The 20,000-nt window shown below is 43.4% G+C and overlaps 1 protein-coding gene across 1 annotated transcript in view; it reads right to left on the bottom strand.

Annotated features, from left to right (window-relative positions):
• Positions 1–20,000, bottom strand: part of cntn4 (contactin 4) — a gene marked incomplete at its 3' end in the record, with an annotated part of 91,814 nt that overhangs the window by 59,407 nt on the left and 12,407 nt on the right. Inside the window, exons 2-4 of the mRNA XM_080846807.1 lie at positions 17,510–17,642; positions 12,044–12,219; positions 4,426–4,521 (exon numbers count right to left, since the gene is read on the bottom strand). Coding sequence (XP_080702933.1) covers positions 4,426–4,521; positions 12,044–12,219; positions 17,510–17,642 — 405 coding nt within the window. The remainder of the gene's footprint in view (positions 1–4,425; positions 4,522–12,043; positions 12,220–17,509; positions 17,643–20,000) is intronic.

The raw sequence follows: 20,000 nt of genomic DNA on the forward strand, positions 1-20,000 counted from the left end.
TGGCAAATTACCATCTTTGACGATTTGAATCTGAAAGAATGCCGTGCATCGTGTGGAAATCCGTCCGCACCTCTGACTACGCACCTCGGAGTCCTTTCAGGGTGTGGAGAGAGATAATGAAAAGTGATATCCCCCAATCTAATTGTGCATGAAGCCTTGGCAGCCGCATCTCAACTGTGCAAAGAGCGTGGGCCACACATTAGTACAAAGATGTGTGTGCGCACACACAAAAAACACACACACACACACACACACATACATACAGACTCACAGACTCACACACACACACACATGCACACACAGGCAAACTCATTGGCAAACAGATTCCCTGTACAGCAACACACAAACACACTCTCCCACAAGCTGCCCTGGCCTGGTTTACAAAGCTTATCAACTATTACTCTTGCAAATAATATTCCAATCTTAGACCTTCTCATGAGGCTTCCCTCTTCCTCTGCCTCTCATCCCTCCTCTTCACTTCACCTCTCTCTCTCTTTCTCACTCTTTCTCTTTCTCTTTCTCCCTCTCCCCAGCCCTGTTCTCCCTGGCCTGTTGTAGATTATACACAGCTCAATCTGCATGTTGGAGTGGGCTCCGAGTGTGGTGGGTGGCTCGGGGAGGGAGGGAGGGAGAGAGAGGGGAGGGGAGCTGCTGGCCAGCTGTCTGCCTCGGCTGCCTGCTAGGAATTACGCATCCCCGGGCCAGACTGTCTGACCGCCCATCCTATCCCAGCCTAACCCAGCCTCGAGCTGCGGCTTCAGGGGGAACATCCTCAGGGCACCCCCCTCTCCTCCACCTCCACCCCCCTTTCCTCCACCATCCCACCCCCCCTCCTCCTCCACCTCCTCCTCCTCCTCCTCCTCTCCCTCCAGTCTTGGGGTCTATCACTTAAGACCTGGGAACATACGGTAATGAATAAGCCAGCGTTGCCACTGATGCCACCCTGGTGCTCGATAGAGAGAGCCGCCACCCAGCCCCGGTAGATGGGCCTTTTCATTATAGCAACCCCGGGCGCCCACGAAAGGACGAGCCGCGGCGACTGGCACGTCAGAGCGGGTCAGCATCAACGTCAAACCCGCCGCCGCCTTTCTCTTCTCTGTGTAGTTGGGACATGCTCTATGATTGCTCTGGAGAAGTGTCTGATGTTTAGTGCACAGGGCTCGCCATCCTCAGCTTTCTAATTTAGACCTCTTTTTCTTTGGGGGGTGGGAGGGTTAACGGCTGGAGAATGTGATACTGACAGGTTCCTTACTCCTCTTTGCGACACAGCATCTGATAAAGTGGTAAGAAAGAATAAAGTTCCCAGTTTTCGGCCACTTACAGCCTTTGGGAATTTAAAAGCACTCCTTTTTCTAAAAACAAAACAAAACAAAGCAATCAAGAAAAAAACAACTACAAAAGACACGTAAGAGTGAATAAATAAAAAGTTGTACATATTACAAAAATGTTGCATGACTTAACCAGAACTATATAAAGGATAACAATGAAAATGCATGACACATTGTTGTATTAACTTAATTCCAACACTACGTCCCTAACTGCAGACCAAACAGACCCAGATAAACCTAAGATTATAGTCTGAAGACTACAAGTGCTGGGCTACTTAAAGTATTATAATAGCAGGCATTACAGGCTTTATAATCTGGGTCTGGTAATAATATGACACAAAGTCTCATACATCTAGTTCAAGATGAAACATTCTTCTAATTGACAACTTCCAAATGTCTCATCTCTCCTGACTCACCACCAGACTGCATGCAGAGAGAACCCCTAAGGTCTGAAACATCACGATCAACTCGGAATGAAATCATTACGGATCACCGCCCTCCCAAAACCAAAGGTGGAATAGAGTTTAACAGAGTAGCTTACAAAAATAAACGAATGGAGAAGATATAGATATGCATGGTTGATGAGGTCACCAAGCGAAACTCGTATAGAGAGACTCTGCAGTGAAATAGCCACTGCAGTCAAATAGAACATCTTACCCTGAATACCAAAAACCCCCAGGCACACCAATATGATCCTTAAGACACGTACATAAAACACGCACCATTAACATGCAAGATGACAAAATCTTATACCGTTATGTAATGAGGACTTAATGCCCTTGTTTATTTGTACTTTTCCTCAAGAATTGTCTGTGGAAATGTGTCAATCACAGTAAAAGCCAGTGAAAGCCAAAAGGTTCTGTTTAGACCTGGTGATGGAGAGAAGGCCTTGAGGGGGTAGAGAAGAGGGATAGTCCTCCTATCTCTCTCTCAAAGCTGTCAGCACGCTAATTCACAGCCCAACTGGCAGGCAATTCTTTAGATTACCATGGGCTTGGGCTGCTTGGGATATTTACAGACACACAAATAGCAGAGAGGCAGGCCTTTCAGGGTGCATTTGTGCTTCGCCGCTTTTGTTGCCTCTGCTGCATAGTTTCTCCAGTGTTAAGCGAATGAGAGGACAAATATTTCTAAGGGGGAAAAAAATCCCCAAAGCAACATGCTCGCATTGTCGTCTTGGCTCCAAAGAAAAGCATTCAAAGAGTTGTGTGTTCAGTGTCTAAAGTTTTTCTGTTTTGTTTTTTTGAGATCTTCCTCAGTGCAAAATGGAGATGACAACCCTGTGGTTCTCTGCAACATGCTGATAAAAAAAGTACAGAGCGGCTTTTCGCACAGCCGAGAAACTAATCAGATACTCTTTTATCTCCCCGGTCTCTTTGACGCTGCTTACACGCTGTCTCAACGTTTGAGGTCTCATCCATCAAACCTGCTTTGTTTCCACTGATAGGACTTCCCATGTCCAGGACATATCCAACACCAAACCCTATCAGCGCCCTATAATGTTAATACTACAGCAACATTCAAAATAAAAAAAAACGACTTTCAATAAGCCCGCACAAGAAAAACACTTTTGCCAACAAACCATGTCTAATCTTTGGGAAATATACTGTTGACAGAGGCAGGGGAAAAACAAGTTGTATTTTTCTCTCATTTTAGCATTTTCATGGCTACAGCTCCCAGCTCCCAGCTCCCAGCTCCCAGCGCTGTGTGGCTCTATTTTCAAAGCATTAATACACAAGTGAACCCTGGGATGTGGCGCTTTCAAGGGCTGCATCTGCATATGGAGTTAATAAAGCGTTTTTGACCGAGCCGCACTGCCGGTGCCATTTATAAGCTCCTAACACACACACATACACACACACACACACACACATACACACACACATGCCCGCTGCTGTGTTAATTAATTGAGGCCACCAAGCAGATAGGGGACTGTAAACGAACGCCTCTGTTTGGGGAGGTGACTATGGAAGGCCAGTGAAGCGTGAGAAGCCCTGTAACTAGGAGGATAGGAGCGAGGAAGCTGTGGCTATGTCATATACACACTCACACACACACACACACACACACACACACACACACATACACACACACACACACACACACACACACACACACACACACACACACGAGGTAGCTGTGGCTATATCATACACACCCACTCACACACACACACACACACACACACACACACACACACAAGGTAGCTGTGGCTATATCATATACACACTCACACACACACACACACACACACACACACACGAGGAAGCTGTGGCTGAAGCAGAGGGAGGGCACCGCTGCGATGAGCAGGATTGTTAGGATCTGCCGGGTGAGGAGATGTCAGAAGGCAGAAGGCTGAAGAGAGAGGGCTACGATTCAGTGGTGTCACACACATGGTGTGAGAACTTCTTTTGCCACCAGCGAGGAGCTGGAGTGAAGAGACACACAAACACACACACACACACACACACACACTCACACTCAAGCAATAACACACACACACACACAGACACACACACACACACTCAGCCACACACTCACACACACACACACACACACACACACACACACACACACAGACACACACACACACACACACACACACACTCAGCCACACACACACACACAGTCAGACACACACACACACACACACACACACACACACGAAAACACACTCAGCCACACACACACACACACTCAGACACACACACACACACACACACACACACACACGAAAACACACACGAACACACACACACACACACACACACACACACACACACACACACACACACACTAACACATACGCACACACGCACACATCGAGTCTCAAGTGGCTAGTGGGGCTAGCCTACACAAGCTGACAAAATCAGGCAGCTCTGTGCACAGGCAAATAACAGCATGGCACTGACAAGCTTGCCTGCCAAGAGCTCGCTGGGCCTCGGGTATTTCCAGTACATCCAGCTAAAAAAGCTTCTCCTCCAAATTGAGATGCAGTTTTAGAATATGAGTAAAAAAAAAATACAAATATCCCTGCGAGCTCTGGCAGTCGGGAGTCAGGGGCTCATAAATCATGTCCGGTTCTGGTTGTGTTTACCTCCAGAGTGGGAGGGAGGTCCGCACAGGAGTACCACGCCCTGTCCTTCACGCACCGATACTGAGCTCCGTCTGTGGGTCTTGAAGTTTTCCAGGTCTGAACAGAAGGAAGGAAGGAAGGAAGGGAAGAGGGGAGAACAAAAAGGACAAGTGGGTCAGTCACAGAAGCAGTGAGACAGCTCACAGAATGTCACACCAGCAACCTCCTCCATGACACGCAGCGACCAGGAGGAGTATACACATTAAACATATGAGCTGATAAACAATTGCATTGTAATGTAACCACTTCAGAAAATGAATGAGGAATTGAGAATTCAGAAGAATTTTTGTGAAATAACAACATATTTTCCGTTCCAAGAGAAGTGTGTTACACTGGATGACACACTGAAAGCGTGTTACACTGAATGTGTGTTACACTGAATGTGTGTTACACTTCCAAGAGAAGTGTGTTACACTGAAAAAGTTTGTTGTGTATCTAATTCTGAGTAAAATGTAGAACTACAGTTTGTGGTTGCGGCAGCTCTACATGTGTAAGTTACGTTGGTGTAGTTTTGAGACATGCCTAGTGAACGTGAGGATGAGTGGTACTTTATAACATACATTATTGTGCTACATTTTGTGAAATGTACATGCATACATAAGCAACAATATAAGCTTTATTGTATAACTGTGTTTGGCATTTATTTACAAAGGTAAGAATATGAAGGCAAAAATAAGCTGGAATACAATAGTAAAATGTAGTGTTGCTAAATATAGGCCTACAAGTATCAACAATTATTACAGGACAGGGGTATACATCATCATAATAATACGTTGAAATATAGCCTCAAGCAATGATCATTGAGGTCCAAGCAGCATGTACAAACTGAGAAGAGAAGGTAGAAAAATTTGGAGAGAGAAAGGTTAAATGATTTGACTGCTGGAACACGCCAAAGAGGACCATTTGAATGTAAATTTTGCGTAAGGATTTACAAACTAAATTAATTTGAAGAAAGACCAAACCATATCAAAGGAACAGAGGTAAAACATGTTAAAGCCTGTTGTAGCAATCTTATGGAGGTTTTGTTTAAAATTGGATAAATAGCCTCTATACGCCATTTCAAATGAGCCTACAAAATTTCATCACAAGGTATTGGCTAGTGATTTACTATATTTTTTAAAAATATTGACAAAGTGGTGTCACTCCACAAATAATCATAATGAGCTAGGTTAATTGGCCTCTTAGAGGCAGCTTGCAATAAGCGTTCATAATCTTAGGCCAAGTTTTTTTCGCTAGGACTTAACAAAATGCACACATAGTGACACAAACCTACTAATCCGTATCAGCCATGCCAAGTTTTATGTGGATGGTTGAAGTTTAAGTATATGATATCGCAGGAACAAACATTAGCGTAAGAGGAAGAAGAACAAGAAGAAAACCTATGACAAACACTAACTGACTGCAAGATCTGGCACAGCGGCGGTCATAATGAAATGGCACAGACAAAATTACAGATGCAGGGAATTAGCATTTTCTGAAGGCCAGCGAGAAGCCATACTATGAGGCATGCTGAGCTGTGGCTGGCTGCTGTTGTGTGTAGAAGGAAGGGAAAAACAGCTCAAGGCTCTGCCCCCGGCTACATTACCCCCTGTTGCGGGAGTTTATTGAGAGGGCTCTGGCTTTTCCAAAAATGACACAAAAATACACCGACTGCTAGAACGTTTTTTAAGAAGCCGAGTTCAAGTCTAAAAATTCATAACATAGGTAGAGGAGGTAAACATGCCACAAGTCATCAAGGCTGTTGATCGTTTGAAAAGCACTTTAAACATTTTCCGGTTATGGAACCCCCCTTGTGGTCTGTGCATTAGCAAAAGTGCATCAATAAAAAAAGAAAGAAAGGATCAAAACAAAAATTAAGGTTGATATTTAAAATGGCAATTACATATCCTGACTAAAGATTCATTATATGGTTATAAGGGAAATGTGAGTCTTCAATAAAACATTAAACAAAAGAGGGGTTGGAACTGCATCCAAAATACCATTGTGATAACAAGAGCCTTCACAAAATTCAAAGTCTTTGTACAACCCCCTTGGTGAATTCTGTGCGATCAAAACAAACAAATGGAAACATTAATGGCATACAGTGTGGCTTCATTGGATCCACCAAGATAGGGCACAGAGAAGGATGAGAGCAAAATCAATACGAGTTACAAAAGAAATGAGCGCCGTTGCATTTCGGCGCACCCTTTGGTATGCGGGGAGTATTTTTGTGAGGCATAAGTCACACATGAATGATTTTAATGGCTCCAGTGGTTATCAGGTTTCCTCTGAGTTTTTATTCATTGCTGCAAAAAAAAAAAAAAAAAAAAAACAGTGCAAAGTCATTCCAGAATGGTTAAGAAACTGAAATTACCTTTCATTGAAACTAATTTGTGTTTGACAATTGATGGAAAACAAAAGCATGTCGCCAGCGGCTTCCTGCGTGTCCTCCCTGCTATTGTTGCCCTGGTGAGGCTTTGTGGAGGTAACTCTTAAGAGCGGGGCACACATGCCGCACGTAGGCCAATATCAGCACCAGGGAATAAACGTGCTCAAATTGAAAACTTCACTGAAGCTCTTAAGCAGCCAGTGCGTATCGATTAGATATATAAAAAAAAAATAATGCTTCAGCACCTAAATGAAAAGATCCAAGAGCAAAATTATAAATTAGTTTTGAGAGGAAACTGCATGCGAACGCTGAGCCAGTGCAAACAGCTCAGACAAGAGAGGGTAGAAAAAGTCATCCTTACATTGTAGGTTTATAGATACAGTATAGACCTTGAACTTGTTGTTTTAATATGTATTACTCAAATAAAAACACTGAAGGAAAACTATTCTAAGTAATTAGAGATACACAGAATCAAAGAAGAAAACTTTTGAAGTTGATGAAATCACACTAGGGGGTTCTATTTAAGAACCAGCAAGTGAGTGCCATCATTATGTGAGAGATGAAGAATGCTATCTAAAGTGGGAGCGCTCGCACTGATGAATCCCCAAATATTAACTCCAATTAACCCCCAGTATTCAATTCAATGTTATTTATAGGTGGAGTATATCCTCCATGTTGTAGTTTCACTTTGAGTGCTGGCAGAAGGATTGAATGCTTTCAATCTGGTGCGGATCAATGGCAGGTCTCTCGTGCTAAAGATCTCTTTAGCCTGGAGCCCACATGGCTGACTGGTTCTGCTTCAGGAGAGGATTTAAATGCAAAGGAACTAGCCTCACTGATTTATGATAGACTACTATAAGGTCAGCTAATATCTGTCATACTGGCCAAGGGACAAGTCTATTCACAGGCCAGCTTTAATTATTTCTTAAAACATAAATCACCGTTCGTCCCAGGAAGCCATTTTTGCTAATGGTAATTTGGGGCTATTTAGGCCTATTAGAAAAAGCAATTTCTTATATTTCCACACAGATTAAAATGAGATTTTTGCAATGAAGAATCCCTTTTGTCCATCCACCTTGGCAATGAGAAAGTCTAAAAAACAAATTTGCTTTTTTTTGCTTCCAAGGAGCTTCAATTACCAGCTCAAAGAGAGGACGATTACAAAATGATACCACCTGTGCTAGGGGAAGCTCTACATTTTGTACAAAATTAAAATGAGTTCCATAATTTTTTTTTTTCCTTTGAATTTATTGTCTTGCCTGGCCATTAATGAAACTATACTGTAAAGCGGCAGAAATATGTTTAATGTTTTATGAAAGAGTTTCATGAGAGAGAGAGTAGAGACAGAGTCGTAACAACCAGTCGACTCTAAAAGACACAACAGGTTTTCCTAGTGTTCTTATTTTAACAGAATAATCAGGACACAAGAGATGACTCAAGAAAGAACAAAGATGCTCCTACCAAATTTCTGATTAACGTCAGCCCTTGAGGTGGCTTTTACATCGCAGCATCTTATTTGGGCATGGCAACAAAGGTTCCAAGTCGCATCGCAACCCACTTTCATGTGATTGGGCAACTGTATGTTAGATAAAAGGCCCACAGAAGTCAGAAAATTGTGAGCCAGCGAGAACAAAGTGGACAAAGGTATTAGACATCTGAGGTAGTGAATTAATTAAAATGAAGTATCTTTTTTGGGGGATCATTTTGGATTGAGATAAAAGCATCCTGGGGGACATCACTACACCGCGTGGGCCAAAGACCATTTTTTTGATCGTCCACGTCCCAGTGCATTTATGGACACCAAACCAACATCCAGATGGACCAAACCCCCCCCCCCCCCCCCCCCCCCCCCACCCCCAAAAATCTACTCCATGAAGACAAAGTACACCTCTCAGAAACCCCTCCTTACCAAAAAAAAGAGCAAAGGAACCATTGTTGCACAAAAAGCTCAAAGAGCCCTTCTTCTCAGCAGAGGTTCTTGGGTTGGATGCAGCTGATGCCTTTTAAAAAGCACCCGTGGGGAGAGGGAGGGCCAGTGCAGAGGACGTATATGTGTGCCAAATGCACACCCCTCTGAACATGCGCAGCTGGACCGGCGTGTGCTCTTCTTTGGTCGGCGGAGATCATAAAAGCACACCCTGTCCAGTGTGGGCTTCGAAGGGACACCTCGGAGAATCCACCCTGCCCCAGAAAAAGCAACAGCGATAGATAGGGCTTAGTGCACTGCAATGATTTTTTTTTTTGTCATTTTTTTTGTTTTTTTGTTTTGTTTCAGGGGGCACTGGAAAGTCCTTGATTCCAATCTGCTGATTATTACCGAGCACTTGATGCTGTTCAGACGCTGGCTGATGTGACGCCCTTGAGAGTCAATATTTAAAAATGATGAGGAATGTGTTGTTTGTGAAGATCAGCAGCACTGTCAGGGGGTGAGATGGCATGAAAAATGGCTGCACCCAATTACAATAAATCAACCACTACAAAGGGAAAAAAAAAACGACGCCCGGTGCCAAACTTGCGTCAGTGACACGGCATTAAAGTACACTCATCGTTCTAAATTAATCTGATGATCGCATCTCTGCGAAAGGAGTGTGTTAAATGCCAGCACAACTTATTATAAGTTCAAGTGAGCTGTCCTGCCATAACGACTTGCGATTTATTAAATCCACCCACATCAAGACGCAGATTTACAGCACTTTAAGCCCCACAGCAGCGGAGTTCGTTCAGTGAGCGCGTGAGAGGGTACTAGGGTGGCTTAGTAAAAGTGTCACCACGGAGTGCCTTTAAACACCACGATGATGGAACTCTGACAGCGCCTTTAGAAAACCTGAGAAAATAAGACGTGAGGAAAAAAGGGCTGGTCTTGTCCTGGCATTGTATTTGGCAAGCTTTACCGACAAGTGAAAAATCCCACGTCTGGTAGACATTTGCTGAGTTGCGGCCATTACATTTCCTGAGTTATTTCACAGGGATTGTCTTCTTACGGGGGACGGGAAATAAAACTTAAATCTTAAAATGAGAATAGCCATGTGATTAAAATAAGGAAATAAAACTTGAATCTTAAGATGACAATAGTCATGTGGTTAAAAAAAAGGAAATACAACTTCAATCTTAAGATGAAAATAGGCATGTGATTGTAATAAGGTCATGGGTTTAGAACTTATCTTCATGATCATCAGAATTACATGCTGTGCTGCACTTTGTGTTTATTTTTTTTATATCTAACTTCGCTGAGATAATTCAAAAAAACATTACAATGGTGAAGACAAGCTGATAGCACACACTAATTTATCTGGTGTTTCACTAAAGCAATTATACATTAAAAACATGATTAGGAAACTATGCATGATTTCCACCAGCAATGCAATTTAAATTAAAAGCAGTCCTCAATATCCAGAACCTAATTACTGCATTAGAAACCTTGGTCTGTTCAGCACAGAGCATTGTCATTGACCGTGTCATTTCCTATGCATCTACTGACAAGGTTTTCAATATCAGTGCAATTACGGCAACACAATTCACGCAGGGACGAGAAACTATCTCTCTCTCAAGGACGTTAAACATATCTCTTGTTCATTACTCTCAGTCCTGTTTTATCACTTCAAGCTGACAAGGTCAAACACATGAAAAATAATTATAAAATGTGCTTTTTTATCTTGGTCCCACCCCTTTGCTTAAGACCCTATTGGAGATATATGCATAATAAACTTCAGGCGAAGAGCAATGTCATGTTTCTGTATCCGCTCAATCTCTTCAAAGGGCTGAATACATTATTGATTTGAACAAACGCTCAGCATTACTTAGGTATTGGAAATGCCTCTGTGTGCAATACAAATCCCTCATCCCTCATCCTGACACGTGACTACTTCTGCTCACCGTGATTTATAAAGAGAATGCCTATCTTGATTAGAACTTCTCAGGAACATGGGCAATCCAGTATGCATCAAGCAGTCCGAACGTTAATAATGTGGATAATACTTGGACTTGGTCCTCACAATATTGACAGGAGATCCTCTCATTTCTGATAAATCCTACAACGAATCTCAGACGTCACGTTCTTATAATATTAGCCAGTTTTACATTTGGATTTAAAACAGCCTCTTGAACTTCTCCCATTCAATCATGCATAACTTAATTAAGCCGCAGCACGAGCAATAAAGAAGATGGATGGCGCTTAGTCTCTAACACGTGGCTTAAGGGTTGCCGGCGTGCGATTGATGGAACTGTCCATCTGCTTGCCCGCTGGTGACAGTGGAGGGTCCCCGGTGGAGTGGGATTGATCCGACCTGGTGTGGAGGGAACATCACCGCGCGCCGGGGGAGCAAACAGATGGCGGGCCAGAGATCCAGTGGCCTTGGTCGGTGCGCATATGGACTTAGGATTCCATCACTCAAACCACTGTCAATGGCGTCATTCGGAGGCAGGATGCTCCGTCGGTTAAGTAGCATCAAAATCACTTCACCAAAATGAATCACTGCAAGAAAAGACTAGGAGAAGCCAATGGACTGTAATCCATTAAAGGATCAGTCAGCTAGTGCCTTTCAACGGTGTCGTAATGATGCTTTGGCTAATTTCATTCCGGTGTTCAATGGACAGGTTATCTAATGCTAAATAATAACAGAGAATCTTGACAAACAAATTGCGGCACAGGGTGTGTGTCAGGCTTTGCCTGAAGTCCATCAGTAGTATCCCTGCTGACTAATCTAAAGACCACATTAAAATCAAATTACAACGTGACAGCTTGGGCACTTGACTCTTTTTGGCAAACTACTTTGATAGGCTGCAAGTTTGGTGGTTATGCAAGCTAGCATGGTGTAGGGTCAATGTTTATGGGGGAGGGGGAACTGCAATGTGTCAAAGAGCGATACCAAACCTAGGAGATTGTGACTGTGAGTTTAAAATGTGAGGGTTTTTTTTATGTTTTTTTTTTGCATCCATTTTTTATCAAGGAAGAAGATCTGCATGCTGACAAGAGGGCAGATTCTGGGCCACGCCACTGCAAGCCATCTGCCCGCGGGGAAGCATCTCCTTTTTGATCACGTTATCAGACAGGGCCACAGGGAGGTATCAGAAACTCCAGCGGCATCATCCCTCATGTCACGCGCACGCTTTCGCACATGGCATCTGGTGCTTGTCTAGGGCTGGGGAGGGAAGGAAGGAAGGGAGGGGAGGGGGGGGGGACAGAATAAGGACAGAATAAGGATTGTGACTCACATGCGAAGGTTAGACTCGCCTCTCGGCTGATGATGGTCCCAAAAGAGTTGGAGGCGAGGCACTGGTATGTCCCTGCGTCCTGGTCTTTGTTCAGGTGACTGATCCGCAGGTTTCCTCCAGACAGGGTGTAGTGGGAGCCTGATGCTGGGTCGATAATGGATCCATTCAGCCTCCACCTTGAAAAAAAAAGAAAGAAAAAACACAGACACACACAATTACACCCACTGGATCGGCTGATGCAAATGGCTGGCAATGGTTCACCACAGAGAAAACTAATATTTGCATAAGCATCAATTTCCCTCCAATGCATCATCTGAATCCTATGCACACGTGGCTGAATGCCTTCAGCAAAGAATATAATGGCACCTTCGTGGCATCATTTCCATTTGTATTCCATTAATAGTCTCTAAACACATTCAGAAACGGTTTCATTTAAGTAGAAATGCAAATAAAAAAATATAATACAAATAAATAAATACATAAAAACATCCATCCATCAAGCAAGATGCTCATACAAATAAAATCAAATCACTGATCATTTTCATATGCAAATATATATATAAACTGTGTTTTTTATATTTAAGTTGAGCGATGAAATCCCTCTTGAACGATGAAAGAAGAGCGATAATTTACATGTTGTGACATGATGACAATATTGTGGTTGATCGGGTGATACAAAATCAACCAGTCTAAAAGAACATTAAAGTTCACAAACCAGCTCAGATCAGGCCTTCATATATTACAAACAGTAAATGCTTAGCAAATACAGAAAGTGCCTCTGGAGCATCATAAATATTTAATTCATGCACACCTCCTAAGTGTATAACTCATCATTTCAAGTACAAAGACTTGACCCCATTAACCAAAGAGCATTAGGCAGATACTTTTCAGGCTTATTCCAAAAAATGTGCCGTAGCGAGAGGCATCTTCAAGGAATCCAGAAATGGCAAGGGGCCAGAGCCTGTTTGGTTCTGATTATCTAATCAGAGGGAGTGAAAGCATTGATTTTCTTGATGGGCTCCAAAAACCGATTAACAAATTAGTCGAAGCAGCCTCCTCACTTCACCTTATTATTTGTCAGCAGTTGGTGATGTGAAGTCTCTTGGCTATCAAAGGTACGCTTATGAGTAATGCCAATGACTATATATCACTGACTAATCAGCAGTTTACAGCTGCTCGGCACACATACATTTAATCAAAACCTTCAGCTCCCTCTATCCTGAATAAGATGAAAGCAGAAAGTCCTTGGTCTAAAGAAGGTCTCTGTGAAGACTATCAGTAAAATATTCTTTTTTGTCCACATTTTTTTGGCAGATTAGTCTGACATGTTTTTTTAAGTGTGTTGAATTGAGGTTGTAAAATGAAGTAATGGTACATTTTAGTACCTTACACTATACAATGAAATTATTACTATTCTAATTGTGAGCTTCAGGGTAAAAGCAGACGTTTTTTGTTGATGGCCTCATGTTTTTAAATTATCAGAAACTGCTGTTCAGTGGAAGAAATGTCAATTTAAGGACGCCATTGTGAGGTGAAATGTAGCAGAACATTACACATATGCTTTGTGGAGCGTCATGTGCTTGCAGCTCCTTAAAAAGTATCATTCACCATTATACGGTGATTATGAGGGACTAGATCTTCATAATCACGCTCCCATCCTCTGCTAACACGTGGCGGCTGAAGCTACAACATTTAATGAGGCATCAGCAGTAGTCTACTGCTTAGCCCACCCCTGATGTGTAGGATGTGTAGGAGCAGAAATCAGAAATCTAAGAACTCAGTTTGATCATCTCAGAGCTTTTAATGTAGCCTATCTAGGGGCAAATCTGCATTATGGTATGGATGCAGCTTATTTCACTTAAAGCAGCAGTAAGTAGTTTTGGTAAAAAAAAACTATCAATCTATCTACCCACAAGGCATGCAATACTCATAAAAACAACAACAATAGCACAGTTGGCACTGGTGAAAGGCTTGCTAGCATGCTAACTTGTGTCATTGGCAACGCTGGCAATGTCGTGCTGTGAAAGCTTTTCTTACATGTTTGCGGAGTAATCTGACCTGAAGAACAGAACTGCATAGTGCATAGTCTGGGTGGTTAGTTGGAATGACAGGTATGTAAATCTGTCCTTCACATGACCATATATCCTTAGAATGAACATGAAGTAGATACCAGTACCAGTTGCCTATAAATGCATGCTTGAAAATGTGGCAAGGGGTTGCATACTGTTACTCTAAGCCAAAGTCAAGTATACTTGAAGTTTTTTTTTGGTTTTTTTTCTAAGATTAATGGGCTATTTATGCCTTTATTTTGGACAGGACAGTGAACAGTTGTGGACAGGAAGCTAGGCGGAGAAGACGTGGGGAAAGGATCGGGAGAACGACAGCAGGCCAGACTTGAACCTGTGTTCCCGTGGGCAATGAAGCCTGTGAATGGGGGGCTTATCGGCTTTCGCCACAGTGCCCCCCTATACTTGAAGTGTTGAGGAGCAGTCCGCACACAAAGAAAACAGACTTTGCCGACCAGCCAACAACCAGCTGTCTACCATAGCTGGCTGACCAACATGTGGACTTAACACAACTCAGAGCCTTAACTGAAGCACTGCATGGTACTACAGGTCTAAATATAACTATAGTATATTAGTATATTATCATATACACAGCGCTAAATATTTGACCAGATATAATAATCTTGCTCAGATTAACGAGGAAATGGTAATTAATAGAGTGATGGGGACTTTGTACTATTCTAAACATGTAACACTGATGTTTGTCTCTCTAAAGACATATTCTAATTATGAAGTTTTGCACATCGTGTGATTTCACGTGTTCACACAGCAATAGCATAGCATTGTCAGTTGTCATCATTATAATATAAACACTGATTGTTTGCTTTCACACATTTTAAATGCAAAGCTGATCAAGGCACTGACGAGCACCCAAATCATTACACTTTGCCTTTGAATGTTTGATGACACTTCAAGCTCATACTAAACGCAGTAAACGATGAGAGATATAAAATGGGCAGGACCGTGAGTCACTGTTCAGAGACACAAGTGTGTGTAAGTGGCCACTGTGCAAATTGTTGACGTGATGTGACTGCGTGAGGACAGACCCTTGAAGGTCACACTGATGATGTCCTTTTTTGTAAACACACAACCTAGACACGCAGTCACTGACACACACACACACACACACACACACACACACACATAGTAGGGACAAATAACAATACAGTGAAAACTATTGAAGTATATATGCTGAAAATAACCTACAGCTAGAAGTGTAATGGATTGTCATTACGCTGTGCAGTGTTTTCTTAACACACGCAAACAGACAATGACGTGAATACCAGAGCTGGTTTGAGGTGTAGAATTGCTTTGAAGACTACAGGTAATAGTCTGATTGAAAACCCCAGTGAGATGCTCACATAGGCAGCTTTGTTGATGTTGTTGTATCCTGCCGCTCGGGCTCTATGGTTGGGCAGTTATGTTATTGTGTTCAGTGCTTGTGACTTCAAACAGCGCATGTTGTACTGTAAAGGAGGGCCTTTACGGATGCAACAGGTACAACATGTGGCACCTGTTGCGAATGTCTCCAGCCAGTTGTGCTTGGGTTGTTGTATCCTGCTGTGCAAGATCTATGGTTGTGCAGTTGCCATATTGGTTAGGTAAGGTTGCTGGCTATGAGTACTTGCATGTGACAGTGAGAAAATTGGCCACTGTAGGATGTCCCCAACCAATAGCACAAGGAATTTGACATCTTTTCCCTGTGTAAACATGTTTGGCTTACGCTTAAAATGTTTCTCATTCCATCTGCCCTGCCCTCTCCTGAGAACCACCAAGCTAATGTGCAAAACAGTGTTTGCAAAAAGGTGAACACATGTCTAAATGGCATGTGTACCAGAGAGACTGCGGAAGTCCTAATCGAGTTAATACAATAAATTGTGTGGTTTACTATAATCTCATTACCCCACCACTGCAAGGCCCCTCTACCGCAGACCTGATTTGCTAAGCACGTGCTTTATGCAATCATGCTTTAACAGGCATTACACTGCGTAGCACACAGCCATCTGGTAGACTGTTTGACGATCTGTTCCACATCTTAGGCCCTTCTGTGATGTAAATCCATTGCTAAAATGTCAAAAGAGGTGGTGGTGGGGGGGGCATACTCATTTACGAAGACATGAAAAAATAATAAGGAAGCCTCTCACGGCACATCTACAGATGATGAACGCTTGGAGTCATCTGGCCAGCTTGCTGAGGTCCCACATATTATCTACCATTGAGACAGTGTGATAGGTCGGTAATGAACTCTGAAGGTGATATAGTCGGTGATTGCCTGCAGGAAGGCATCTTCCACCAGATGCAGGGGGAAGACCCTGACAGGGTAGCGAAGCAACCTTGACAGGAAATAGCTGATTAGGTCATCCGTTAAGCCGGCCGAATCCCAAGTATTAAACGTTCCAATCCCTCTAAATCTCGCAGCTGCAATTTCAGTGAACAAACATGATTGATTTGAACCTTGTAGTTGCCAGAGATACGACATACTAACCTATCGATAGACTAATGAACCATACAGGCAGGGAAGAGGCGAGGCCCCTCACTGGAGGTAGGAAGCGGGCCCCACTTTCTGTTAGATTATAACACTTTATATCCCTCTTCAGGGAAAACACTATAAGATGTAATGTGAGGATAATCTTACACTAGCAGCACGCGGATGTCAGCAGCAGCAGCTTCAACAGTGCAGCAGGAGAAAGTTAGCGCTTTAAAGGCTTTGCTAATGCTCCCTCTCAGGAGAGCTTTTCAGACAATAGCTCTTCCTTTCTTTTGCCAACACTGTAAGAATAATCAGAAGCCCTATGCCGTAACAGAACCTCTACTTACTCTAAGTAATTTTTACACAAGTAATTCGATTTCAAAACGTCTCCTCCAATTCGAAGAGATATTGTTTTTTCAAAAGCAATGTGTGTGGCTCTATATGTATTAGCGATGAGTGTGTGTACCCTCCGCTACGCTTGCACACTCAGCTGAAAATGAGGCTCAATTACAAGCCAGCGTGATGGAAACATTTTTGATGTCAGACGCAGAGATACTGCAGCAGCAGCAGCAGGTCCTCCCCAGTCTGAGGGAGGAGGAGGGTTTTAGGGAGGATTCGCTGAAAGAGAGAGAATGCTATACAGAGCCCAAAAACATCAAAGTGCTCCAGAAATGCTTCACGCGAAAGAACACAGGATGTAAAAAGAGGTGAGGCAGTGCAGTGGGTCGACAAGAGAGAGAGAGAGAGAGAGAGAGACGTGCTCCGAAGAGAGAACAATAAAGCACTCAACAACACACACCAACAAGAGATCCTGTATCTGTCCTCTTTCTTGTAAGATTTAAATGTGAAATTCATACGGCATCTGTGGAATGAGTGGCTGAAGGGAAGCAGGCAGGTGGAGGTGGAAAGGAACGAAGTGGAGACACTGACCTGTAAAATGGAGGTGGGCTGCCCTGTGCCTCGCAGCTGAAGACCACCTCCCTGCTCTTCTCCAGGGAGTCCACGGGAAACACGATGCTGCCGGGCTGTTTGGTAAAGACAGGGCTCTGCAGGCCACTGCCCACTGCAGGAGACAAACAAACAAACAAACAAAGAAAAAGCATCATTTACACTGTGACACTGTGCACCTTATATCTGACAATTTCCTGGACCGTGGTATATGGCTTGTAGACTTCCCAGTCACTGTGAAATATACACAACCATGGATATTCACATATGAGGTAACACAGTTGCACACACTCACACACACACACACACACACACACACACACACACACACCAGTACGCCTTCATGCACTCCGTTTCACATATGCATTTCCACCCCTAGTGTAGCTAAAATTACACTTCCCATTGATACCGCAGCACCTAACAGCTCTCGAGACTCGAGCTCCACATCCACCAAAGCAAACAAGCCGTCCAAAACAACAACACGATCGACTCACACACAGACCCATAAAACATAGACGTGGGCAAGCCAAGCATGAACAGCAAATGTCCTCTCCAAAGCCAGGCGCTCTATTTAGATATGCTGACAGCCCGCCCCCCGTCTGTACAGGCAAACGTGCTACGCCTGCACACCAACACCAAGATCTACTCGCGCAACAACAGACACCACTTACACACGGAAACAAGCAATTACTCAGGGGCCGGCAAACAGGGCCAGGGCTGGTAAACCATTAGAGAATCAAACCGCAAGCAGACCAAACTTATCAATTAATTCCGCCTGCCAGAGCAGCGTGCCAGCCAGAGGAATTATTTGAGGTGCAAACGTGTCTTCAAAAGCTATTTAAGCTGTAATAGGACCAGCTCTGATTTATACCAAACAGCAGCTCCCGGATGCGTATTCATTTGCCTTTTGTCAACCTGTGGCCTATTTTCCACAGGAGAATACACTGCGCAGGCAATTAGGTGGGTGGTTAGTGTTCCTCCATTGCGGTTTGTGTTATCCGTGCAAGAGACTCAGACATCAAATCTTCATTTGTCCATCTGCTGGTCCCAGGGACATTACGGCGGCTCTGCATGGCTTGGCAAAGCACTTCAGAGCGGACAAGCTTTGTAAAAAAAAAAAAAAAAGAACACGGATAATTGCTTTTGTCTTTGTCTCGTCGCATGCGTGGAAACAGGCATGGCACAGATGAAACCGTAGCAAAGTATCACAATCACAGTATCGCAGTACAGACTGCAAATCTGTCATTTTTGTTTTATAACCTGAAAGCACTACAGTAAACAAAGAGGTGTGTTTAATGCACTGAGATCGGGGGTGAGGAGAACCAACCCTGCTATCACTCTTCCGAAATTGGGAAAACTCATGCGTGATGAATAAAATGACACCTTAGAAAATGAGACCTTAGAAAATTCAGCAAAAGCCAACAGCAGTACTCCCGACACATGTAAGGTGAGTCCAACTTTGTCATGAGTGAGTTGGGGTTCTTTTGAACAGACTGGAGCAGCAGAGGTCAGTGGGCTCGCCCAACACCGGCGGGTGGACTCTGCTGTTTCCCCGTGCCTGCACCACTGACAGCAGGGCCACCCAGTGGGCCTCGGAACAGAACAAATGGGGACTCACCTCGCAGTCGTACATTATAGCAGGAGATCACAAAACCACCACCAACACCCCAAAGAATAAAACAACTACAATTTGCATGTATTTGGTATGAGGTATTGTTTAGTGAGGCAATGACAGACAAAACGGTTCGCTGAGGAAATTGCTTCTGCCCCTCGAGCCGGTGCCTTTGTGTGTCGTGCGCGGGCCAATTGCATGTTCCTGAAATTACACAGTGCCTTTTTTTAAAAACAAGCAGGAAATACTCTTTCTGTGTGTGTGTGTGTGTGTGTGTGTGTATGTGTGCTGGGGATGGGTTGGGTGTGGGTGGGTTTGGGAGATGCGTATTGAATTCTATATAGAAAAAGTGCTAGCTACATGAAAATAACTGTTATTTTAGCTTGATTACAGGCCCCAGTCCCTCGGGAAGGTGAGTTAAGACAGTGTGAAGTAGGGTCAAACAAAAGCAGTGGAGTACCAGCGTGGATGGAAGGAGCACTGATCACTGAGCATTGAGCACTGAGCATTGAGCACTGAGCACTAACTCTGTTTTAAGTTCTACTCATCTCATCCATGCAAAGTGGTCAGTGTGACATTTCAACGTTTCTCGGGCTAATTGCAGCACTGTTTAAAACAAAAAAAGAATAATGGGATGTAATGCCCAATGATAGCAGCAGAGAGCCTGCAGTTCACTAACAACAACTCCACAGAACTCTTACCAACAGTGCTGTCCCATAATTGATTTAAACGATGATATCTGGGCAATATGGGGGACCATTCATCACACTCAGTCTATCTAAGTCCATCTGCTGCCCCAACTGTGCATACAAAAAAAAATGGCATATGCAAAAGCCTGAGCACAATGGCTATATTTAACCA

This window comes from Sprattus sprattus (genome assembly GCF_963457725.1).
Source record: "Sprattus sprattus genome assembly, chromosome: 10".
Lineage (NCBI taxonomy): Eukaryota > Metazoa > Chordata > Actinopteri > Clupeiformes > Clupeidae > Sprattus > Sprattus sprattus.